This window comes from Zonotrichia albicollis, chromosome 5, assembly GCF_047830755.1.
Source record: "Zonotrichia albicollis isolate bZonAlb1 chromosome 5, bZonAlb1.hap1, whole genome shotgun sequence".
In the NCBI taxonomy this organism is placed as follows: domain Eukaryota; kingdom Metazoa; phylum Chordata; class Aves; order Passeriformes; family Passerellidae; genus Zonotrichia; species Zonotrichia albicollis.
In genome coordinates this window covers 897,651-924,769 of record NC_133823.1, presented here as the reverse complement: position 1 = coordinate 924,769, position 27,119 = coordinate 897,651, and the positions used below count along the sequence as shown (strand labels likewise).

General features: G+C 38.8%; 1 protein-coding gene across 2 annotated transcripts in view; it reads left to right on the top strand.

The window, feature by feature from the left end:
* The window catches only part of UVSSA (UV stimulated scaffold protein A), a 47,552-nt gene that overhangs the window by 16,145 nt on the left and 4,288 nt on the right, over window positions 1–27,119 (top strand). For both annotated transcript variants that reach the window (XM_026795721.2, XM_005490853.4), the window contains 6 exons: window positions 6,280–6,394; window positions 14,970–15,147; window positions 15,981–16,130; window positions 20,713–20,896; window positions 21,696–21,807; window positions 26,171–26,354. In XM_026795721.2, coding sequence (XP_026651522.2) covers window positions 6,280–6,394; window positions 14,970–15,147; window positions 15,981–16,130; window positions 20,713–20,896; window positions 21,696–21,807; window positions 26,171–26,354 — 923 coding nt within the window. The remainder of the gene's footprint in view (window positions 1–6,279; window positions 6,395–14,969; window positions 15,148–15,980; window positions 16,131–20,712; window positions 20,897–21,695; window positions 21,808–26,170; window positions 26,355–27,119) is intronic.

Genomic DNA, 27,119 nt, shown 5'->3' with positions numbered 1-27,119 from the left:
ATTGTGTATTGAAGTGATTTTTTTTTGGTGAGGTTCATAGAGGTACATTGCTAAATGTGTATTTATAAAAATGGAAAAGGAAGAAAAGTTTTAGGCTTGAAACATATATTAATGCATTTAAATTTAGCTGATGAGCAATATGAAAGTAAATCTGTTCACATCTATAATGTCTTGTACCTGAAATCCACAATCAGAAATACATGTAAGGTTATGTGTATCTTGCATAGAATAATTTTTTACCTGTCTGTATTTAATTAGGTTTATTCAATTGAGATATGTATCTACCTGTTATTGTTTGACTTGGAAAACCTTCACTAGTTAAACTAAAACTGCTGCATCTCCCCTGAATGTGATACTTTCTGAAAAATGTGGATTGTGCAAGAGAACTTGGCCTTTTTGATGTACCTGCTTAAGGATTTAGATGATTTATGCAGCCACCATTTTGGTGGATGATAGGAGCTCCAGTAGTGAGGTATGAAAATACATCTGAGTGGTTATTGCTAAAGAAATACTGAACTTCCCTTGCAGAATCTTCCTGGGGTAATAATTTTGTCCACTGTACCAGTTTTCTAGACTGCCTTTATTTTCTGCCCTCTGAAACTGAAGGCACACACTGATCCACTGGGTCCCTTGGACATACCAGTTTATTCTGAAAGGATTCATGAAGATGCAGAGTCTTTTGAGCTGGTTTTTGAGGTTGCCCCTCAGGACTGTGAGAATCCTCTCAGACTCTTGCTTTAGGGAAAATCTGGTTCATCAGGTAGCTGTTGTATTGCTAAAGCAATTTGGAGCAAGGTATGTTCATTCCCCAGTGTGCTTTGGCAAAGTGTTGGCCTGGAACCCTTCAAGCGTTTATACTAACCTCTGGAAATTAGGAAATAATGTGAAAAGTGCATTCCTAAATAAAAGTCAGCCTGGCCAAGATGCTTATGTGGTGTTGAGCAACTACACCTAGAATGAATGGTGATACTTTTACGGGTGAACATAAAATGTGCTTTGCCTGGACCACATATCTAATTTGCAGTCCTGGGGTTTGAATTTATGTTCATATCACAAAGTGAAGGGGAGGGAGGCTGTGTGGGAGCTTCTTATAAATACAGCTCTGTTCGTAGTTTGTGTTTTCCTTGTGTTGCACATGAGAGAACTCAAGCATGGTTCTAAAATCTGTCCAAATGCCAGCATTTGTTTCCATGTCACCCTGTGTTGGATGGTATAAAAGAATGGAAAAGGAGGAATGTGTCTTTACATTAAAGATACACTGTTTGACTACTCAGTTTCTGTTACTGGTACTGATAATTTTTACCTCAGTCACTGTTTCCTTACATAGAATATCCCCAAATTTCATTTTAACATGCCTGAAGTATGTTTTGTGTTATGGTTGAATAAAAAATGCATGTGCTTAAGGTTGCTCCTCTAACTAGGTTCTACAGCAATAAATATTCTGGTTCCCCAACCAAAATCTTCTAGAAAAATATTTAGTTGGCTTTGAGTAGATGCACATGAGATATTGGCATGGTGGAATAATTTGCAAGATCTTTCAGTGAGGGTATTAGCATATAAATAGCAGATGCAATGACGACCATCACAGCTGAGTACATTTAATTTTTAGTTTATAAGATAGAATGGGTTTTTAAATGCATAGCCATCAAGCCTGCTGAAAGACAAATGAAGTTTAGAGTTCACTTGTCTGAGGATGCCTTACATCATTTTTTTTTAGAAAAGGGAAACAGGCACGCATAAAACTGAACAAAAGTGATTTCTTGGGTGAAAAGTAATTGAGATTGCAAACCAAGTTAATTAGACCATGCAAAATTTATTTAATGGTCCCAGCTGTAGTTTGCAAGTGGTGTTTTAGTGAGTAGATGTGACTTCTTCATGTGCTATCTTTTCTCTTCCTTCTTTTTCTAAAATAATTAGCAGTGGCTGTACATCTAGTCCTATAAACTGATTGCATTGTATATTTCAGTAATTTTACTGCTTGCTTTAATTATGATTGCAGAGACTGAGGTTTTTAAATCCTCTTAACAGAATGTAGCAGTCAGTTTGTATAAAAGTGGGCAAAGGATCAAGGGCTTTTCTTCACATCTTGCCAAGTGCTGTGTGGTGGGTGGAGGCTTTTTTACATTTATTACTGGTTGGGATGGGGAACAAGGCCTTTACTGGGGCTGTGGTTGCCCTGAGCTGCAGTAACAGATGGAGGCTGTCGGGCACCGACTGCAAAGTGAAAGAAACAATGGCATTTCTACTGGCATCCAGTGCTTTTCCCAGGTTTTTTAATAATGCAGAGTAATAAGGAAACATCTGTTTTTTCAAGTTTGCTTTTTTTTTTAATGAGTTAGGGAGGAAATGGTTTGATTGCACTTGTCTAGTTGGAATAGTCAGCACTATTTTAAGTTTTTAGTGAAAAATCTGGAAAATTGTGAACGTGTTCTAAGTGATTACTGTGAAAATAATACATGTATGTTTTCTGTCTTTTTTGAAACCATATTCTTATATGGAAATAAGTCCAGCTCAACACTCTGAAAATTGCCTTGCTAAATCCCATTACTTCTCACAGGAATTTTAGCTACCTAGTCAGTGATCCTACCATCTTAAAGAAACCAACAACCAACACATAGTTTTGCAAATGCATCATTCTATGACTTAGATAAATAAATACAGAAATAAATATCAGCATTTCAGAGCAGATTAACAGGATAAAAACTGCCTTTGCTTGGAGCCCGAGGGGCAGTGGTGGTGCAACAGCCTCTGCTGTGTGGGGGTCTGGTGGCCATTCCCCGGTGACAGAGAGGGGCTGTTCCCCCTCCATCTGTGATAACTGTGTTAGGCTTCCCTCATATCACCTGATAATTAGAATGGATTTGAACCCGGGAGCTTCTTTCTCACATTCTTTGACAGGTGATTGAGAAACAAGCAGTTTGTGACTACCTATCTTCGAGGTATTTAATCTCGTACACTACAAGAAAAGCTTTCCATTGTGGTATTTATCACTTGCTCTTGTGCTTTACTTCCCTTCAGCCGTGGCACACTAGAAATTTCATTTGTTTTTATCTTAGTCTCCTTTGTCATGGTTGCAAGTACCCCCTAACCCCTCATTCCTAAAAAGATTATAATTTACTTAATCAGCCACTTAAAACTATTGTCTGAAATATTTCTATCTTCTAATTTAATGGTGGATTGTTTATTTTTATTTTTTAATTGACTGAAAAAGTTTTCCTGTAGTGGAAGCATAGGCAGGAGGGGGTTGAGCTTTCCCACTACCTCTGTAGAAGTTGCTTTTTGAACTTTAAAAAACCCATACTTTTCTAACTAGTAAATATTGCCCATGAGCTCTCCCACTTTCTCTTGCAAGGAAATGGAACAAGCATACATAAATGGGATGGTTCTGATAAAGTACCACTGGAATGAAGTAAATTGAGATATAACTATGCTATTACTGTGCAACTTCTTGAATTTCCAACAGTGACGACTTCAATATTTTAAAGTAAAAAGATAACTTATTTAACTTGTTAAGGATTTTATCAAGATAAAGATTTTGTCTGTTTGAAGGGAAAAGAGGGCTTAATTCCTGATAGTTAGCTAAGCAGTTAATTTTTTTTTCAGGAAATCTAAATTTCATAGAAGGCTCCAGGGAAATTCAAGGGTGTGAACAATACGCATAATATTTTATGAAAATGACCCCCATATTTAAAATCTGGCATTATATGTTATGCATTGTAGCACCAAGTCCACATCTACCTTTTAGAAAATTAAAACACATAAATTCTGTTTAGTGTTTGATATGTGCTGCACTAGCTGAAAGCCATAATGCCCCTAAAACCTTGGGTTGCTTTTCACCTTTCATAAATTCCTGGGTAGATTCTATACAAAAAATAATTTTCAGCTCCGTGGCTCATTGTTATTCAAAGTTGATTGATTGTCGTCATTTACCCAGTGAGGAAGTTAAGTGCTCCTGTCATTTCTGAAGAGTATAATTGGGACGTTTCACAGGTCAGTGCTAGTGACAGGTTTCCCTTTTGATTAGTGTTAGACTGATAACAAAAATTACAGTTTCCTATGATTAATGTTTTCTATAGTACTTGAATGCACAGTTCATGGGTTGTACCTAAACAAAGTGAATTTGCATCTGATTATGCCTTTTCTCTGCCAGGCTTTTCACGTGCTTTGAAGTTTTAGATCATGCAGGTAATACAGCAAAGTTGCTTCCAGTGCAGTTTTCACGTGGAGGATTAGTGAGATCCACTGAATTTTAGAATATTACCATACAGAGAGATATGTGCCTGCAGTGATATGAACAAATTAGGTGAAATTTCAATTAAAGATAGTACTCTGCTTTCCCTCTAGTCTCTCACAGATAGGACATGCAAGGAAGTACTGATATTGTATCCCTGCTATTTTAGGTATAATCTGGGAATTTAAGTTATCAGGCTGGACTGAGTTTTGTCCTCTTGTTGTCTAACACTATTTCTCTGTTCCTTAAACCTGTTGCTGTTTATTTGTTTACAGACTGACTCAAAACAAAGGGAATACACTGAATTTACTTTCCCTTTTCATGATATGAAAGTTAGTCAGTTTGTACATTATGACACAAAGTTGCAGACTGAGATAATCTATGACAAATTTTGTCTTGGTGAAATCTTGTTTTAATAGCTAGGTAAGAAGTGGAACCCGAACATGAAAATTATGATGATGTCCTGCTTGTGGAATTTTACTTCTAACTTGTACCATCCATTCATTGTGTGTTAATGTATATCTTTGTATTAATACCAATTAACATTCTTTGTTAGAAATTAATACAGTCCAGCTTACAATTTATTATGGCCAAAAAGAAATACTGGGGTTTTTTCAAGTTATTATTTATTTTAATTTTTTTAACCAGATTTGATAAACCAAGGTTAGCTGCTGGATTTTTGGCTTCAGAGTATATGTATGATTTAAAGGAACTCGGCTGTGACACAAGATTAGAGTAGTGAATTAGATTGGGGAAATTCTGCTGCAGGCAAAACCTGCAGTATGCTCTGGTGCTTGTAACAGTGAGTAGTTGGTATGAATATTAACAGAAGCCAGGTGCACTAATAGAAGTAAAGAACACAGCTGAAAATAGTGAAAATGATGCTATTCCTTGTCAATTGGGTTGCTGCAGTGAAGTGGAAGAAGTGATAGCCTGTGCTGAGGTTGGATTTAGTGGATACCTTTTACTGTTTTCTTGTAAAAGCACATGGCTAACATACAATAATAAAGTGCTAGTTGTGTTGTTGGGAATGAGGTGACTCTGAGCATGGGCAAAGGAAATAAACCTTAAAGTCTCCATCATTGTTGCCTTTCTAGTCTAGTTGGCATTTGCCTTTTTAAAGCTCTGATGGTACAGGCCATGCCTGGTGATGCAGATTCTTTTAGCTTATGTGCAATTTAGAAATAAAAATCATTTTCAGGTATGGAACAAGCTTAGAAGAAGTATAGATTTGATGGCACATATACAGCAATTGCTAGCTAAAATTGTACATAGGAAGCCACTTATGTGGATGAATTACCCTGGTTATTGGAACTCCATATTTTTTTTTTCACCTACTCATAGATCCTTAATTTCAATCTGTAAGACAGACCAAGTGCACATTTAGGAAAATCCTGTTTTGTTGGTCTTTATCAGAGTACTGTGTGCTGTCTGGTGGTGTAAATGGTTGGGATGTACCAAATCAGTTAAGAAATAAATGTGTGAAATTATTCTCAGGGCTGTTGTGAAGAAACACAGTGAACCACTGTAGTATACAGATCTGAATATTCTTATTGGAGTCACTTTTAGCTTGCCCATTTATCAGATTCCCTCCTGTTTGCCTGCTCTGGTTTTGACTCTTAAACAATTTGTGATACCATTTAACCTGCCACAGATTGAGTGCTGGTAAATGAGTAAAATCATCAAAATGAGAAGAGTTAAGACTGTAATTTGCTCATTAAGTCAAAATCTTGGTGTTATTTTAAGATTTTTTGGTCTTATTTTATAGCTTCACACTTTGTCAGACTTCACCAAGTGCATGTGTTCAAATGGATAAAAGGGGCTTTAAGGAAGCCCTTAGGATAGAGAATGGCTTTAGAGATAAAATGTTAAGCAAAGACCTGATCCTAGATAAAGATTAAATACATAATTGGGGAAATACTTTTGACAGAGAATTCTCAGTAGGGCTATCAGGATGTTTGCAAAATATTTTCAGTGTGAAAGGAAATGAAAAACAGTCTTCACATGAAAATAAAGAGAAAATAACCCCAACAAAAATATCTCTGTAGATGAAAGCCTCGGATGATGATGATGAGGATGATGAGGATGAAGATGAGTTTGTGGAGGTCCCTGAGAAGGAAGGTTATGAGCCCCACATTCCAGACCACCTGCGGAAGGAATATGGTGAGTTTGCCCAGCTGTGACAAGCTTTATCCCTGTGGTTACTGCTGCCCCAAGGCAAATAAACAGCCATGCTGAGGTAATAAAGTGATCAGCAGTGTGGGTGGGTAATCTCTGCCTGCTCTAGGAAGTCATTACATGGACACCAGAGCAGTGGTTGGCTCTGGATAAACAAACACTTCAGGCGCAGGAGCAGCTGAGACGAGCAGCTAATTCCATGCCATCATCTTCCTCAGGAGCTCTGAGCCAGGAGCAGCACCCTGGGTGCTTGTAGGGGTGCAGAGCAACATCATCTTCCACAGCTCATTCCATTCCATTCCATTCCATTCCATTCCATTCCATTCCATTCCATTCCATTCCATCCCATCCCATCCCATCCCATCCCATCCCATCCCATCCCATCCCATCCCATCCCATCCCATCCCATCCCATCCCATCCCATCCCATCCCATCCCATCCCATCCCATCCCATCCCATCCCATCCCTCAGGAGCTCAGAGGCAGGAGCAGCGCCCTGTGTGCTTGTAGGGGAGCAGAGCACACGCTGGGAGTGAAGGGATGGCCAGGTGAGGTTTGCAGTGAGCTGGATGTTACAGCTGCTGGTGCCAGCCTGGTGAGCTGGGATGAGGGGCTGTTCCATCACCTGCATTAATAACAGCTGGATGTGCACAGCCCCTTCCTCCCATGGAATGACCAACCTAGAGCTCTGCAGGCTGGCTCTTTTTGTTCAGCTGTTGCTGTCAGAAGATTTTAAATGCAGCTCAGCCTTCAGGTGCAGAATTGCAGCCACAGAGAACATACCAGATGACAAACTATAATTTTGCATTCTTAGTAAAAGTAGATATTTTAAAATGAAATTATACTTACTTGTGTTCTTGTGAAATTGAGAGTGGTGTTACTGAAGAAAGTTGATTTTAATTCAGCTTCAGTGCATTGCTCCTTGTCCTTTGTACTTCTTGGTTAGTAAATCTGCAGCTTTACTTCTGTGTAACTCAGTATATTTGAGGACTCCCAAGATTTCAGTACATTGTGGAGAAGGGTAGCTGCCATCAGAAAGCTTTAAGTTAAAAGGCTTCTAAGCATGTCATGCTCCTGCATTTGTCCATGAGTATTTGTGTAAGACTGGTGCTGTTGCTGTGGCTTTTTCAGTCCTGTTGATGCTTATTTTTCCCATTTCTGCAGTTTACCTCATAAAAGTCAGGCTGCAGCTACCACCTGGAACTTGTTATTATATCTTTTGCAGCAGCCTAAGTAATTCTAACATGCAAAAGTTCTGTTTGTACTTGCCAGCTTCCACTGGAAGTGAAATGTATTCACCTCTTCCCTTTTATCCCAGCTTCCTCATGGACACACATTTTTCCAAAATAAAGCATCTTACCACCCTTTGTATCACAAATACTTGGCTGCTATTTGAATTCCCTCTTATAGGGAAGGATAAAAGAACCCTGCTATCTACTCAGGGATATTTTAAAAATCAAAATGGATTAAGAAATTCCCAATTTGTATTTAAACTATTGCTGATAGGAAAATACATCATAGTGAAGAAGTCAATCAATCAGAAAACAAAACCTCTCATTTTGTGTACCTGTGGTTATGTAGGAGCTAATGGTCACACTTAGGTGTTCATTATCTGATGTGTTCATTAAAAAATAAAATAACATTTTGAAAGAAAGTAATCATTCCTGATGCTTCTGAAGACATTCAGCTTTACTTGCTGCCATTTAAAACTATTATGTTAGTTCCCAGTTTAGAAAATGGTCTGAAAATAACTCAGAATTCCTGAAAATCACAGCCTAGAAAATGAAAGTCTGCATGAGTGGAATGTTCTAACTGGAACATTAAACCTCCCACATAAAATAAAATCCCAGTGTTATGTGGAAAGTGTGAATGGTTAAAAGCTATTTTTCCTTTTGTTGTTACTTTTCCTGAACAAGCCAGGTTTACTTAATACAGAAAACCAGAAAACAAAGCTGTAAACCATGACTGTGGAAATGGATTGAAATGTGACATGTAAATTATTGATTTAAATGTCACTTTATTTCCTTTCACTTCTCTCACAAAGATGTATTCTACCAACAAGGTAAATGTTGGGCTTCTCCTGAGAACTGAAAAACTTGTTAAAAATGAAAATTTATGAAGACAAGTTCTGTGCATAAGTACATAGACACATGCAGTTGTATCATCTGTGTGTTTATGTGGTTAATAACTACAGTCTCAAAATTGGTGATGATATTAAATCGAGAAATTGAATGGGTGCAGTTTGGGTGAGGTAGAATTGAACAAGTCAATTTGAGTCTTGATGTATAAAATGAAATGTAAATTTGTTAAAAGAATTTAGGTGATTAGATAATTGAAGTGTGAAGATATAACCCATTAGAGGTGTCATGCCAAATTAGCATTACCAGAATTTTAATGATCTCCCATTTGTATAATCCTTATTTACACTTGCATCTGATGTCTGCGGCTGACAAGAGGCCAGCTCTCCTGTGGGACCACAGGGTCATTTCAGATACACTGTGGTGCTAGAGAGGAATATTTGGCTGAAAAAGAAACACCACTGGAAATCATTTTCATACAGGTGCTCAGATCTCACCACTGGGCACTGATGTTGCTGATAGCACTGATGAGTGACCTGCCCTTGTATGGCTGGCATTGCTCAGCCCTGGAAAATGGAGCCATTATTCATTTAAAGGAAAACTTTAGGGGGAAATAAAATCTTCTTTCCACAGGAGATTCTCCACATTCCAGCCTTTGCTGGTCAGCTGTTGGTTCCATTGGTGTAAAGCCTTAGGGTGGATGAGGTAAGGATGGAACTGTGCAGCCCTGACACTGCTCTTGTCCCATAGAACAGAATTTTGGGCTGATGCCAAAGAATGAGAGATTCCTTCCTGCCCTTGCTGGCCTTGGCCTGGCTTGCAGCTGAGCTCTGACCCACCTGGGAAGTGATCTCTTCTGAGGGATGTGCTTTCCCACATAAAAATGGAGCCATTCTCAGCTCTAGTCCAAAGCACCACTTCAGCTGGCAGTTCTTGTCTGTCATTGCAAGCATTACTTACCCATGCAATAGTGCTCTGGGGACAGGGGAGTCCTGGTGCTGTTTTACAGGTGATAGAGGAACCCATCTGACTTGGGACTGTCAGCGTGGAAGCAGTCTGCTGCTTATCAAGGTTCATCTTTATCCAAAGTTATATTAGGAATGACTGTGCAGTCACAAACCTTTATTTCTGCTCTGGTTAATAAGATTATTTCTCTTGTATTTGAGCCTTAAGCTGAATGTCTTTAGGTCTCTGATAGCTATTTTACAGGTTCACATTGCATCTTGGAGTCTGCTTGAGATTTCTTTTGTATGGGAATCAAAGCTACAGTTCCCAAGAGTCACTTCTGTCCATTTCTGAAATTCTTCCCTCTCTTCCTCACAATATGATGTGCTTTTTCTGGGTTAGGTGTCCCCAGACTGCCTTTCCTAATCTGATGGCATCTCAGTCATACTTCTCTGTGTGTTAAGTGGCTGCTGTTGAATCCTTGAACAGGCACACCTGTGCTGGCTAGATGGAAATTAAAAACCACACCTAAGCATTTTCCTTCCTTACTGCAGTGAGTTCTCAGTTTGTCTGGGTCCAGCTTTTCAGTCAGGTTTGATTTGTCTGGTCTTCATACTTCAGGAACTTCTGAGGGAATTGTCCCTGCATGTGAGGATGTGGAGAGCAGTTTTATGTGGAGAAACAGCCCAGTGGAGACCTCAGCAGAAACAAACGTGCAAACTCCAGAGTGTGTAAAGCACCATTGTCAGGGGCTGAATTTGAGACTCGGAATTACACTGTCTAAGCTAAATAAGGCTTTTACCTGACTTCTCTAAAGGGAAAAAGCATGTCAGGCTTTACAGAGGGGGTGTTAGGCAGAATTACTTATTTACCTCTTTGAAATTCAGGTTCCTTTTCCTAAATTTGGAAAATGCAGGTAACACAGTTGTGTTTCTCAGCCTGACAAGTCTAGAATAAGTTTTCTATTAATAACACTATAAATCCTTTAAAAAAGAATTCAGTAGAAAAGATGTAGTTGTTACATGATGTAAATAGCTTTTGTTGATTTATCATAAATGCATTGAACACTGATATTCAGCATTGAAGTTAAAACCCCAGACCAGAATTTCTGTAATCAAATGCATGTGTGGTCTCCATTTCTCTCAGGATATAAAACTCTAGAAGTATTTAATTATACATTTACAAACGAGATTGCCTCTTTATATGAATGTGTTTTGATATACCTGTATATGCACAAGTCGTGTATGGAATCACAGAACCATCTTTAAGATTGGAAAAACCTCCAAAATCACCAAGTACAGCTTTTGAGTACTGCCATGCCCACTAAACCACAAAGCTACTCATGTTTTGAATGCTTCAAGGATGGTGACTCCAGTGCTTCCCCAGGGAGCTCTTCCATTGTTTAACTGCTCTTTTCAGTGAAGAAATTTTTCCTAACATCCAACCTGAACCTCCTTTAGCACAGCTTGAACCTGCAGAGACCTAGCCACACTTAGGGCAATAAAGGAGTAAAACTGTTTGTAATGCAGTATTTGGAATAAAGATTAACTTGTCACATCTATGAAAAAAGCTGATTATCCCTTCCAACAAAATACTTCACCATCCAAGTAGAAGTATTGACTGTAGATACTTCTGGTGCACCCTGATCAGCTGGTCATGGAAACTCTCCTCATTCTCAGGAGAGGTTCTTCTATGTAAATAAAAAATTCCCAAAAAATCTAACAGGTTATGAGATATACTTGATTTCTACTAAAGTTCTTGGAAATTAATACTCACTGCACAAGATGCTGGTACACTTTCAAGTAGTTTGCCACAGCAGTATCCCTCAGAGGGTCTGTGCAAGGGCCAGGGGATGCAAAACCATGAGGAAGAAGCTTAAAAGGTGAGGGTGTAAGGTACAGAAAGGGCTCGATATAAATGCTGTATATTTGTGTTTTTCTGGTTCTTAGCTATGATTGTAAAGCAGTAGTAAGTAGGGTTAATTAATGAGAGGTAACATTATATCAACATATTCTGTAATTCCAGTAAGCCAAAGTAAGTGTTTATGTAATGTTACTGAACTCTTCTCCTTAACTACCCTAGTTATCTTTTTTCTTTAATTTGAATTTTGAAAGAAGGATTCCAAGATTTCACATAAATGAGCATAACTACATTCAAAATACTGGGAAGCTTTGCAAAGTCCAAAGCTTCTTGTGCTTCCTGAGTAAAATACCAGCAGGCATTTTCATTGTGAGCACAGTGGAGTGAGAGGGGAAATATTGGACCTGAGCTGCTGGGTTTTCCTGACAATCTGGGACAGTGTCTGTTATGAATCACATCCACTTGGCTTCACTAAGATTCAACAAATGGGGAGCAGAAATTATTAATTTTTTTTTCAGGAAAGGTGAAGTCCATAATACTTGTTTATATTCTATCTCTGTTTTTTCAATTAAACTTCAGTGAATCTGAAGTAGCTTGATTTGGTCTAAATCCACACAGCTGAGGAAACCTGGGCTTGCTTTTTCTCTGAATTTTCACTGAGGGGCTTTTATCTCCCCCTAATCCCACCATTTCTGTCAGGACATAATCTCTTTCTCAAATTTACATTTTAATTACAAGGCCAGCTGAACTAGCTAAAATCAATAATGTCAGCATTCAGCAGCCTAACTTCAGCTGAAACCCCAGCCTCTCTCTTTCCTGCTATAGATTTATCTTGTGGACATGGGCTACTTTATTGCTTCAGGCAATAGGTGCCATTTGGTCAATTTAAACAAAAAGGGGGATTTAAACACTTTTATGATTCTTTCTCAAAGCTGCTATTGGCACAATTTGAACTCAGTACTGTACTTGTTAAACAAACCACACAGAACAGCAGAATTCTGGAGAGGAATTTTACTTTAAAAACTGTACTTAATCCATCTATGTTTTAAAACCAAAACAAAGCAACCCCACCCTGACATTGGACACCATTCAGCTGGGGCTGTCTGCCTGGTCACTCTTGGCTTTATCTTGTTAGCAAAACCTACTTTCATACAGAAATACGTTTTAAAAACTCCACAGTGGAGGTGATGTTACTGCTGTCGTAGTGTTATCTATTTTTAGCTATTTTTCTGTTAATAGTTTAAAATAAGAAATCAATGAGAAAATATTTTGCTCTTGTAACTCTTAAGAATTCCTATATTGATCTTCCAGATGTGATTTTTATCTGTCTAAATGTCACATTGTCCATTTATCTCTTGCCTTTCCTGTCTGATGCTGAATGCTTGTCTCTGCTCTTCCCCTCCTCCTCAACCAAACCAGTGTTGTGAGCAAGCAATCATGCTTCCTGTAAACACCATAGGAACAGAAATGGAAAAAATAGGGTTTCTGAGGACTTTTAATACATAGCAAGTATTTTCTCTGAAGATGAGAGGTGTGGTGAGTGAAACAAAGCTGCTATCTTCTAACTTTTTTTATTATTTGTAAATAGTACAAGTGCTCTCAAACCACTTACTTTAAATAATGCTTTTCAGAAAGTTTCTGTTTACAAAAAAAGGAAAAAGAAGGCAGTTTAAGTGCTAAACACAGTCAGAGCAATTCTGCATTACAGATAGTTTATGACATATTCTTAACCAGGTTAACTGAGCAGGGCCAAAGGCCCTGTTTGTGACTGTTTCTGTCATTAAAGGAAGTTTACTTCTCCAAATACTGATGATTCTAAAGTGTGGTTATAGCAATGGTTTTGGTTAATTCTGTTTCACTTTGATAAAAGCACCTGAGAATGGCATTTTCCCTTTCTAGCCTGTGACCTGAACTGAGATGGAGCCCTGCCCTGCCCCCTTTCCAGAGACATAAATTCAAAATTCCTGCATTATTATTTCACTGAAGTGCTGTTTAAAAGCACATTTTTGTGAAGGCACCATTCTCCCTCTTGAACAAGTCCACAGCTTAATAATTGTAATGAAATAATTTCTTCTGCTAATTAACCTAGATATCTGCTTAAATCCATTCCTGTTATATTTAATTATAATTTTCTTTATTCCTGGTCCTTCTGCAGATAGTTTTCTAGTTAGAGATTGGAACTTTAAATGTTTGCCGTCTGTGCACTCACACCCCAAGGCTGAAAGGGAATGAGTGGTGCAAACCAGTCAAGGTCAGGATGAATTACTGGGAGACCTTATAAGGTGGTGAGATGGGTCACAGCAAATTGTTCTAATTTTGTTCATGGAAAACACATTATTCTCTCAAATAAAAATATTTTGTGTACCGAGCCTCCCTGCCACTGTGGGTCTTGCAATTTCCTACTCAGATGGCTGGCCACAGATAAAACATTAGCTTTTCCTTTTCTACTTAATATATTTACTGATGCATTTAATATATGATATGTTAAATGGCTAGCATTTAATGACCAGCAAAGCAAGAACACTTCTGAATGCAGCTTCAGGACTGGTTAGAATTGGGCAAAAGATTAAAAGTTACAATTAAGTAATGGCCAAAACATTTTAGATAAATGTTAGTTACTTTTCATAAGAAGGGTCAGATAATTTGCTGAAAGTGTTAGGTTTGTGAAACTATGACTTCTTGTATAAAATTTAGGGATTTTCTTGAGGGATGAGACCTTGCATTTCAATAAATTATTTCATGAAAAGGCTTTCTGAGGGGACAGATCATGTTGGTGTGAGGAATCATATTTGTCCAATTGCAGCTGTCATTGGCTGAAACGTTCTTGTAGCTACTACTGTCTAATAGAGTTGCTCCTCCAGCTCAGCAAGTAGAGGCAGGTGCTGTCTAACAGCTCAGCCTATCTTGATGCAAGATCAAGAATTGCATCCTTGCAGTCCATGCTGGGTCTCTAATCTGGCTGTATAAAGTAATTAAAGTTACCCCAGCACTGAGCTGTGGGTGCTGAGCATCAGTGCCCGGTACTGCCTTGCAGAGGGCTTGTTCCTCAGGTGTAGCTCAGGCATTTCCTGTCTCTGGGACAGACTCTGGCTGTACTTCCTTCTTCTGCCAGCACTTAGATATTTCCTTCTGGCAAATTGTGTGGTTCAGTATCTGTGGAAGACAAATGTGCTCTAAAAAATTCTGTTTTGCTCTGAGTGGGATTGATGTCTAACACAAATTGAGAGCAGGAAGATGTAGTCAGCACCCTGAGCTGGTTGGGTGTAGCAGATAGGGCCTGGCCTTCGGAAGATCTCGTGATGTTACGGGAAGACAGGGCCCCTGCCCCCTTAGATAAGAAAATTAACATAGGAATGTAGTCCCCTGAACCGGATTCCGGTAACTTTCCACTTGCCCAGGTAACTTTCCATCCCTACTAACCATAGATGGTAAAGACAGACCCCCACCTGACGTAGAAGCCCCCTAGACTATAAAACCCCACGAGAAGAGAGAATAAAGGCCTTTGATCCTCCACCATATTGGTGTCCGCGTGTTTCTTAGGCCCGAGCGACCCTGGGGAATGGGTCGCCGTGCTGTTTCCTGAAACCAGGCCGCCTGCCTTGGATCAGAAGGCAACAGTTGGGTGGACTGTGAGGGTGGGAGAAGTGAAGCACTCCTAAACATCAGGGTTTTTTGCAGGGCTTGAACCCCAGTCCCCTCCAAAAGCCCCGGTGGTGAAGGCATCAACAGGAGCAGCTCCACTGAGCTCCCACACTCGGCTCAAAGGGAACGAGGACGAGCTCGACCCAACCTGCGCGGCCGCCACCCTGAAACTCCTCAGAGACAAACTGCCAAAGCTGCCATCTCCTCGTGCCAGGTCATCTTTGCTTCCATTCCTGTGCAAACCTCTTGCTCTTGTGTTCATTAGTCATGACAGCACGCAGAAAAGCGTTCGTGAACCAGGCAGGCTGACAAGGCTGACCTGATCTCGTTTTGAAGTTATGTTCATTGCTTAGTGTTTGGGATTTTGTTGGTGATTGTTCCAGGATCTTAAGGAATCTTATTTGGTGTAAATGGCCTTTATGAAAATACACTGTCCCTTTCTTTGCTGCCAACACCCCCCACCCCATTTATCTGGATAAATTTTGTTTGCAGCTGTACAGTGTGTCCTAATGTTCAGTTAGCAAATGGTTTCAACATCTCTTTGTTCCCAGTGTGCTGTCAGTGCTGCTTGGAAATGTTACATTGCTTGCAAAGACATATTTTATCAATCCTGTTCAAAGTTTGGTGAAACTCCAGCCTTGCCTAGCATTTTGCTGTGATTTGAGTATGAGGCTGGAGTCATGCTCCCAAAATCTAGCAAACTGGAATTGATCAGAGATTTCCAGTTCCACATCTGTGGCTCCTGTGGAGTGCAATATCCATGATCCACTGTGCCCCCACCAGATCTCTGGGTTTCTGCCCCACAGTGTGATGATATGTGTTAACCAGCCCTAGCTGAACATGCATTGAGCTGCAGAATGTGTGGTGTTGTGTCATAATGTCTTCCTTTAAAAAAAAAAAAAAAAAAAAGGGGACAACATTGAAAAGTAGTTGTAATTGTACATGTAAGGTAGTACTAGTGTTGGTCTAAAAAAATCTAATGAAAACAGAAAAAAAGTTGTTGTGGTCATTGGTGTTCTGTATTGACTTCTCATCAATTTTCTCCAGTGAATCTGCAACTTCTGAGACAGCAAACTTGGAAGATCCTGACAGTAAAAGAAGAAAACTAGAAGAAAGAGCTAAAGCTCCCCTCATGCCTTTTGGACTAGATCTTCACTACTGGGGAGAGGATCAGCCAGGTGCTGGGAAGATTCTCAAGTAATGCTCTTTTTCTTTTAAGACAAGTTAAACAAATAGATAGTTTTACTTGTGTTCAGAGGTCATGCAGTGGGGTGACTGCTATTTCTTTTGATAATTACTTTTCTTCTTTACCTTGTGTTGTAGGACCCATAAACAAAGTCAGAAATTCTACTTTTAAATGTTATTTGTTTTGAGAAGATGTGATACTAATTAAATATCCTTTGATGCTTCAAAGCACTTTTTTTTTCTGCTCTTTTTATGTTTGCAGCATGGCATCAGTTACTCCAATTTAAGCTGGTTCCTCATTATGCAAAGGGCTCTGCCAAGTGTGTGATAGACATTCCCTGAGCTGGAGACTTTAGGATCTAAATAAGTAGCAGGCAAGGTAGGAGAAAGGCTGGGGAAGTGTTTTTGTTGGTAACTGAGGAAACTGCTAGGCTTACTCAGTCTCACAAGAGAAAGGTGGCAGTTACAGGATTTGGATCTGGATCTTTCACTTTCCATTGCTGTCTGGCAGGTTTTGGGTTTCATGAAGCACTGCTGATTCAGGGAAAGCTTTAACACTGCTGAGGAGAAGAGGTGGAAGGTACACATCAGAATTTATTTCTAGCAGTCAGTTTTTAAAACCCTTTTTACTATTTTTAAATGAAAGTTGGGTTGCAAAGTCCTCCCTCTATGTATAAATTTCATTTAAGTCCACCAGAACTTTGGTATCAGTGTGTACCATACCTGGCTTGAAAAGGGCAAAAATAACTGACTGGCTGGTTGCAAATTAAGCTGTTATATTCTTAGCACTATTACTTTAACTTAGTTTGTTTTCATACCAAAACAAACAAAAAACCTCAGCCTGTAATCACAGTGCTAAAACAATGTTGGCAGAAAGGAGCAAGAGGAAATCTTTGCCCCTGCACCTGATTTTAAAAAATGCTGAATATCTGTTAAATTACTGTAAACTGGTACAATTTGATGCATAAAAGGTCTTTACCACAGTCACTGCAGGCTTTGGATTCTATCTCCTGTGGTATAGGTTCTTCAGAGCCTATGAAGAGATTTTCAGCAGGGCTTTAAGAAGCATTTGTCTGTGATAATGCCAAAAAGGTAGTAAGGCCTTATTTTACATTGCAAATGAGTTATTCAAGTCATAAGTGAAATCAGAAGCATATTTCACTGCCTGTCTGCCTCGTGCTGCACTGTTTTATTTTTATGCTTCCCAATAAAATAGAGGGCACACTTCTGAACCATACAGTCTATAACTACAGATGTGCCAGTCTAACTAAAGATAATTTAAGTAACTGCACACACAATACCATTGACCCCAGGCATAAAATAGACTTACTGAAAAATTAAAGTAGTTATCAGTCAACTCCTTCAGCATTTCTCTATGCACTCAAACTGGCTCTGTAAGATTCTTAGGGGAAGAAAGCAAACTGAAAAATAGACAACATGTGGGATGTGTATGGAATTTGAATTTTTAAAATCTGAAGGGGAAGAGTGTTTCCATTTTATTTAGCAGTGCATTTACTTAATCACAGCATTTACAATAAATTAAGATTTTAACAGTGAGAATGTAGCCACCAGGAAGATTTTCTAAAGAAGTTATGTTGGGTTTTTTCAGGGGGGACAGAAGGTAGCGTTGGAATTGTGTAGAATCTGCTATGTCAGCTTAACAGACTTGTTTTGGATAGCATGGACCTTCCAGGCTCCTCCCTGAATTAAATCTGCTCACTCTGAGGAGCAGAGTGAAATAGCTGGTGCAGCACTGACTCTGACTAGCGTGTTTGAATTAGCCCATTTTTGCACTTGCTTCAGGATCTCTGTAAGCATCTGGGGTTAGAATTTATATTTATACAATGTTTTTATAAGCTTCCCCTCAGATTAGAAATTAAGATGATATAAATTCATTTAAAGAGTGCAGCAGTTCTCCAGGAGGTTTCTCTTAGATTTCAGTTAACCATTACTTGTCTTTTATTCCTCCTCCTCATTGCCATTAAAGCCTCTGTTATTTGTCTGGATTAGAAACACTCTAAATGTGAGGTGTTGATCTTTTTCATCTTTTAGTTGATTATCTGTTCCTTTTCTGATCCATCTTACAAGCAGGTTTTACTTGTCACATGCATCATTGTTTCAAACAAGCATCTGCCTGTTTATAATGTTGCTTAACCTGCAACAAGAAATCAGAAAACTTTGGGAGCTGCCACTGCTTTGTTCTCTCACCTGCTTCTAAGTCATGGTGGGAGAAAATATGCTTGTAATAAACAGTAATATGTGTTAATATATTTGTAGGAATCAGGCTATTTTAAATTCAGTTCCCAAGTACTGGTCAATGATACATAGGGCAAAACATAATTTTAATATTCTTGACATTTGTTGAGTGCATATTTAGGGGAAGGGAAACAGAGAAATTATTAAAAAGAATTATTTCCTAACTGGAAGGGTTGACATGCACAACTGTTACATGCTTCTTCATTCTCATGTGACTGTAATTTGATGATTCAGAGGGTGAGGGGAGTTCAGACCACCAAAGGACACTAGAGTTTTACTCAGACATTCTGTAAGATGGTCATGCATGTGCAAATCCTGTACGGTGCCTTTTTTAGGAACGCTTTCCCCTCCATGTGGCTGCAGGTTAGTGACACAGAGCTGCCAGTCAGTTTTGCTTTCAGCATTGCATTAACATAAGCAAATAAGAAATTGATGTCATTATTTTATTTGCTCTCTATTGTATAAGAGAGTAACATAATTTGCCACATAATTTCTGGAGTTAAAATACTGTACTGCTCAAATATTGGGCTGAAATAGTATTTATTTTTTAGAAATACTCTCAGGGCGTTTGGGGTTTTTTGCTACCTTTTGCAGAAGTGTGTAATTTAAAATATTTTGTTTAACCAAAAACTCTGGAAATACATTACTTTGTTTATTGTTGAACTAGCTTCCACTGGAACTCCTTTGCCTTTATCCCCTGATTTACCAGAAGAAATTATTTGTACTTTATGGCAGGTTAGCATTTCTCTGGCACTAGTGAGGTGTATTTGATGGAGGAATTACAGATAGAATCAATCTGTTTAACAAGAATTTTGCTGAACATTTTTGTGATGATGGCAAATCACAGAGATGTTTCAGATTTTCCTTAATCCCTTTTTTACCTAGTTGTAACCTCTTCACATGGTTTAAATGCCCGACTATTGCATTGAAACCAGCACATAGATATGTCATAGGTTGCTGTGGTCAGATATTTTCCTCTACTTATTTTTCCTTTGTCATCTGCTGAAAACTTGTTCAGATAAAATTAATCAAACCTTTTCAGGCCCTCTAAAGTAATTCTTTCCAGTATTGGTTTATGTGCTTTGCCAAACTGTGACTGGTGTGATGAGTGAAGCCAGTGTTCGTGTGCGGCTCTGCCGTGCACAGAAAGCCAAGCAGGAATGGCACCCAAGGATTTTAGTGAGTGAGAGGAATTGGATATGGACAGAGAAAATCCTCTCAACCAACTCTGGAAATGATTGGGTCGAAGCACTATGTGGAAGAAAGGGACTGTAGGGTTCCTTTAGGAATTTTATGTCCTTATCAAGACATCTGTTATCTAGGTATCTTCATCTTGCTTGTCATGAGCAGCAGACATGCAGGCTGCAATTTTTTTTCCCTTAGTTGAGCTGTATTTTTTTCCTCTTTAACTTCATATTTCCTTAAATTTGGGGTGGGATTATTGTTTTTAAGTTCAGATATCATGAAATCAGATACCTAAGCTTAAGCTGTTACCCTAATTTCATTTCATTTCATGATTAAGAGAAAGAAACATTTACCATCAGAGGAACAATCATTGTCTCCTAAGATTAATATTTAAAATGAGTCAGGTAATTGCTCTCTGGGGTTGCCTGTTTTTCATTACAGACTGTTGGCTGAAATAATGTGAATATTAATATGAAATTATATTAATGGTGTTGAGAAAATCTTCGTTTGCCTGTCTGTCTGTAAATGTTGGTAAGGTCTCTAATTTTAAAACAGCTTTTCAATGGGTTAGCTTAATTTCCTAGAGGAACACCTGCTAATTTCTCAGATTTATGGACACTGTGTAGGAGAATCTGGAATAAGGAATCTGTGTGGAGGCTCAGCTGATTGTTTTCTCTTTCCCATGGTCTCAGTTTAGTGCAAAATCCTCTGATTCCAGCTTCTGCTTCTCTGCTGCTGCAGGAGTCCAGCTATCAGGAATGAGATCAGCCACATTAAGATCAAACTGTTTCCTCCTTGATCTGTGCTTAATCATAGAAGTATTTTGTTATGAACAATGTTAAGCACAGAATTACAAAGTTATTCACTGAATCTAGAAATTGGATAACTGACTCTGAATGTCAGATGATGAACTAAAGCTAAGACTTGTAATAGCTTAGCAGGTTAAACAGGAAATCAATACTAGACAGGCTTTGGTGTATTTTAAAAATATCTTCATAATACAGGAGCCATAAGAAAGACTGGTAGATTCCTAGGGGTTTTTAATTCACTAGTAATTCCCTTCCTTTCACATGTGAGTTTAGCACAGGTTGAGAATGTATTTTAATGTGTGATGATTTTGTATGTGAATAATTTTCATTTGTTGCTTTCGCAGATTTACCTCTGAGCATCGATTTTGGGCACCCAGTGAGGTAGAGGAAGAGGTGGAAAATAAAGAAATAACAGAAATGTTAAAAACCAGGTATATAACATTTGCTGGCAAGTTTGAGCCAGTGAAACATAAATGTCGAGCTCCCATGCCTGATGGAAGTCTGTGTGAAAGACAGGATCGGATCAAGGTAGGCACCGAGTTACAGCACTTGCAAGATCTGTGCTCTGTGCAGAAGGTCTCCTTAAAACAGCCATAAAAATTCATTTCACATTGCAAGTATAGCTCAAGGGAGTGGAAGAACATTTTGTTGGAGAAGTTCATTGTTAATTTGTGCTTTGTAAGGGAAACATCCTTTTGGTAAAGAAGCTGTAAACATTTAAAGAACTGTCAAAATTTTTTGGCGTTCATTGTAGGTTATCTGGATTTTATTTATCACTGTGATGTGTGAATACCTGGCAGTAAGGCAGAGACAGTTCTTTGCTGAAATTTTTTCCTCAGAGGCATATTTGATATTAACTGTTTCTAGAAACTTACATGTTTGAGGGGCAAAGAAATTTTATTTACAAATTAACTTTTATGAAAGCTAAATTCTACACAGCCTCAAATTATGAGCACTATTGAGCAGAACTACTTTGCCTAAATACTTGGTTCTAGTATCTCTGTTCTTCCATTATTATCTGAGATTGAAGGATCTAAAACTTCAGTACTTTTAAAGGGATTGTTACAGGATAGGGATATAGCATAAGCAACAATGTACGATGCAGCATTGTCTGTTTGTTTCAAAAAGAGACATTTGACATTCTGAATATATTAAACACATGATGCTTATGGGATTCTAATGCTTTCTAAAGAGGACTGGGAGTCAAATATAGTTTTGTTGCTCAATTCCAGTTTCCACCTTTAAGCTGTTTTGAATAAAAGGTAAACATTTTCTTTTCATTCAGAAACTGTGAATTTTTTTTCTTTCCCCCCCTTTCTTTCTCAAGTGCCCTTTCCATGGAAAGATAATTCCTCGGGATGACTCTGGGATTCCTGTAAATGCAGAGGACAGAGCCAGAGAAGAAAAGATGAAGTTTGAGAAGCAAGCAGCCCAGCCAGGTCTGTGTCTGCATAGCATCTTGAAAAATAAGAATAAAAATAAAATACTAGGCAGAGATGGGAAATACCTGTTACCTGTTTTGCTCCTAAGCACATTCTCCCATTTGCATTTGCATTCCTATTGATTTTAAATTACAGCTCATTTGCAGTGGTTCTTGCTTATGTGATAAATATGGACACGTGTAGACAGAATAACGTTAACATTGCATCTGTGCTTTATTTCCAGTGGCTTTTGAAATGTTCCCAACACTGCTCAGACAGACCAGTAATAGCCTTTGTCTTAAGGAACATTTTTATGGATGGTTGCACCTGTTCCTTGGGAAGTGCTTGGCAGTAACTGGTCTATGCTTTTCCAGAGAAGATGTCTGATCTTGCTGGTCCCTGGCAGTTGTGATTTATGCAATATAATGATAATATTATTAGGATCACTGTGTTACCACCAGTTTTGGGAGGGTGTGCTGGATTTTTGTTTTTAAATTATTGGGAATGGGCAACAAAACTATTTTGTCCTTCTTGCATCCTTCAGGTGTGGAGGGGAGGGCTCCTTCTTTCCCAGGATAATTTGGGCATTTTTAGCCAAGGTTCAGCTCTGCACTGGTAGGTGAGAAATGCAGGCAGTAAGTACCCAGGCAGGAAGGAAGACTTCCAAGGGGAATAAAAGGCTTTCTTGCAACAGTAGAACTAAACCCTGTTAGTGATGGACAGGTGGACTACAAGCAGGAAGCTGCTGGCAGCTGATGGACTGCAGAGGAAGATGGGAGAGAGGGATCTATCCAGCAAAGACACAGTGCATAATTGGAGGGGACAGCTTTTCTTTAACCTAGCTTCCCTCAGCAGGTCTTAGTTTTCTCTGGTTTGAGTTATTTATTGTCGGTGAGTATTCTGGATTTTAATTAAACTTACCCATAGGCATCAGCATTTTGATATCCTGTACTGTACTCCCTTGCAGGAGTTATCTCTTCAGGTTTGACTGACTTGGTGTTTGACTGTTATGCATATTATTAATAAAGCTACTGAACTTTTAATGAAACCTCTTGAGAGCCTGAGGAGCAGTTACCTGTATTCAGAACAGGAATCTGTGTTCAGAAAGGTCTGTGTGGAATGAATGTGCATTTAAGCATAGAATTGACCCACCCAGTGTCCTTTAGTACTTGTGTGACCATCTCTGAGTGGCAGTGCTTGGTGATTACAGCAGCACAGCAGTGCAGCAATTACTGAGCACCTTCTGGTATTTGCAGCTGTCAAAGTGCTACATTTGCAGGAGTTTCCATCCCTGTCCAGGCAGGGGAAGTGCTCTAAACTGGAATCCAGCAGCACACACACTGTTGGACTGTCACAGGGAAACCAGGATGGGAGTGTGGATGTTGTGTTAAAAAGGAAAGTTCCCAGCTTAGTTACGACAAACTCAAACTAGCAAATTAAACTGCCCCGTGTTGTTGAAATCTCAAACTGGAAACTAATATTCTGGTATAAAAATCACTTGGACTCAAAAATATTGATTTTTTTTTTTTCCTGTGAAATTGCCACTGCTTGAGGCTAGACATAGTATTTATTTTTATTACAGTGTCAGCTCGGTGTTGTTAGTGGCTTCTCACCTCTGGTCCACAAGGATGTGTCTGTTAGTCCCAGACCAGTGTTGGCATTGCTCCTTGTGTTACTGAGTGTGGTTGTTAAGCTGAAATGTCACACAAAGGTCCATCCCATCTGGCTGGGGACATGCTGCACAAGCTGTGGCACTCAGTTTGGACAAAATCCTCCATGTTTCTATAGCCATACATATACCAGATGTCACTAAATACTTCTATCCACTTCATTTTTTGTTCTGCCTTGCTGTTTTTATATCTGCTTCAGAGTATTTTCATCAACATTTTAATTTCTTTTTTGCTTGTTTTGAGGCTTGTGGTTTGGAGGGGTGTGTTTGTTTAGTTTTCAGTGGTATTTGGTTTGGGGTTTTTTTTTATTACAAAGGTCTTGAAGGAATTCTGAGCAGTGCTGCTATGGGAAATACACAACTGGGAACCTACTGGGCAGTCATGAGCTGCTTGATTGACAACATCATTAATGATGGCAGTTTGAAATCTGGGAAAAACCACTTTAATTTTGGGATCAATTGTATGGTTAAATTACACCAAAATTCTTCTTGCATCTCCTTCCCACTGGATGGCAGATTTATGATTAAAGGGGGAAACAGTTATATAAAAGTCATATGTTTTGTGTACTAATGACTGTGTTTTGACAACACTGTCATTGTTATTATGGAATATTTATTATCTTAGTGCAAAATTTTAAACTCTGGCTAATGTCCACAGAGAGGTGCTTTGGGCTCTTCAGTGCTGGAGCCGTGAATCACTTGGGATTAGCCTGACCCGCTAATCTGCAGCGTTCATCCTTTTCCCACAGTTCACACACAGGAGCAAATTAAGTGCCTATTTTTTGTGTCAGCCCTGAAGAGTATCTGGTTTTTCAGCCCTTAGTGACTTGTTAACAAACAGGTATCAGGACAGGCTGGTGAAGGCAGGCCGCTGGCCACTCAGATGTGAAATAGCATCTCTTTACTAACTACAGTATCGATTCCCGCCTACCCTTGCAAACTGTGTCATTTTCTTTTCCCTGCTGCTAAACTCAGTAACAATGTATGAAGAGCTTTAGGGGCCCATCAATGCTCAAAAAGCCTGCTCTTCCCTGGCATTCTATTGATTTTTCTCAAAAGCTTTTAAATTGCTCCTTCATTTTACTCAAATGCTCATTTCATCTCTACTGGATGCCGGCATTTTTTCCTTGTGTTTAAACAATTGCTCCATTCACGGGGTTCCTAAACTGTGACGCCTTCTTATTACTGGGAGATAAACTGTTTAGACAGTTTTCCTTAATCTTGGATTAATCGTTCCTGTATCTGAATTGTGCTCTTCTGTATTCCCTCACTTCAAAAAAAAAAAAATTCTGTGAGGTCTTATGATCTATCAAGTGTATGTGTTCTATTTTCTCCCTTTGTAGCTCTCCTGTGCAGCTCTTGAACAGCTTGGTTTTCCTGGTGCTTTTTGGTGTGTTGGATTTTAATCAGGCCTTGCTTTCATGTATGATGGTAGTTTAGATCTAACCTTTCCTTGGAAAATTGCTCTGCTGTTCCTTAACACCGTGTTCTTAAGTGAGGACATTGCCTCTGACCTTCCTGAAATGTTGTTAGCAGCGTTTGTCACACTCAGTGACCATCTTGGTGTACAAATGAACTTGTAGTGTCCTTTAGGACTGTTTATTTCTCTATATTTACAAAGTTGTTATGTAAGAGGAGTCGACATTTGGTGTTACAATTTCTGCAGGCAAGAAGGGCTGACTGACATAAGGGAAACTATGACAAATGACTGGCAATTACTGTTGTTAAAATGCAGGCTTCTGGCATTTCTGCTGAGTGTGGACTATGTTCTTTTTGAAGTAGTACTTCCTACAATGTTTTTCAACCTAAATGCTCAAAGTCTTTACAATGAAATGAAATTTTTCTCAATTTCCCCTTGGCAGATGTCCATCCTCCAGCCACATTTTTACTTTGTGGTACTTTGTTTGATACACAAGACTACACTGAAGGTGAAAAACTGCAGCTTCATTAAGCAGTCCACAGTAAATTGTTCATGCTTTTCCCTCTGGTGGCATGTAGGATCAGAATCCACTTACAGTGTGTGGCTGGATTCTGAAGCATTAAGTTTTTGAAAATATTTAAAACAAGATTTTGTTTAGATAAATTAACTTGTGCCATTGTCAAGGGAAGAAACTTGATTTAGATAATTAATCTGAGGCAATATGGGATATGTAGAAAGTGGTATTTTTTTCAGATGCAAAATGGGTGTCATGGCAACAGGGTCATGTTGTCCTACTCAAAAATTTTATGGAGATGTCTGTTACCAGTTCTTGTTTTAAAGTAAATATTATTGATGAAAAGAAATCACAATGTTGCCAGCCCTACTCTGCTAAAAAGTTGATATATTCAATTTTTTTAGGTTTATTTTTAAGCTTATGCTGAATTTATTTCTGCAGATAAATTCCTCAGCTACATTGTTGGCATTTTCATTTCTAAATAATAATCACTGTGCTTATTCACCTCTCCTGCATGGAGTAGTTTCCTTGGGACTTTGCCACTGAAAAACCTCGATTTAGTTCTTCCTACAGGACAGTTTTGTCCATAGCAGCTACTAATACAGACTGGCAGGGCTTCTTCACCCAGATGTGTCATTTTGGGAAACTGCTTTATCCTGCCTTCCTTTGTGTGTGCAGCTTGGATCACAGTGGCCACTGCTGACAGGAGCCTCTTCCTTAGGGGCTGCAAATCCCCCTGGGCTGGGGTTTCAGAGTTCATGTTCTGTCTTTCAAACAGAGTGGAGAGATCCAGAGTTCATGAGAGAAATTGAAGCTGCTACAGGACTGGATCTTGGTTCCTCTAAAAGTAACGGAAAAGGACAGAAAAAGAAAGGGAAGAAGCAAAAATATCCAAATCTGACAGACCTGAAGCAGCAGGCTAACACGTCTCGTTCCCGGCTTGAGAAGAAAGTTTTCAATAAGTAAGAAACTTCCATTATTTAAAGCCTGTTAATTCCTATTTCTGTTTGATTCAGCAGTACTTTCTGTTTCTGTATTAACATGCACTTACTAAATAGCTTCTTTGGCTAACTGCAAGCAAGAATATCCTCCATATGTCTGGAGGGTAAAAAATAGCAGGTACTAACAAACAAGGTTATTTCTTCAAGAGTGATTTTTAACTAATGTGCAAAATTTCCCTATGAAAGGCTTTTTTCATCCTGTCTCAATTTCTTAAAAACTTCAATTGCTGGATTGGCTTCTCTGGATGATCATTTATTAGTCAGGCACAGCATCTCAGGTGGCTGGGGGAGCCTGCCAGCCACTCCCAAATGTGCTTTAAAACATCCAGTAGCTCCATCTGTCCATTATTAACACCATTTTTGATGCCTGTTCTCACTTAGATGTAGCTACAACATAAATTTGCCTGAGCGTGCTCTGGTCTTCATCAAATGGGAAGCAGCTGCAGCTTTTTAAAGAGTTTCACATGTCAGAAATAAAGTAGTCTAAAGGAAAGTAAAGTTGTCAAGTCAAAAAAGAAAAATCATTATTATAAAATCATTAATGGTGGGTTATTCTCTAAGCATACTAGATGAGTTGAACAGCATCCAGGACACAATATTTGTTTAAACTGAATTTTCCCTTCTCTCATGTACTGATTATAATAACAAAGCCAAATCCACATTATTTTTGGTGATGGAAATAGCACGTTTTATGTGAATTTCTTAAGTTACCTGGTCTTAGTTAGA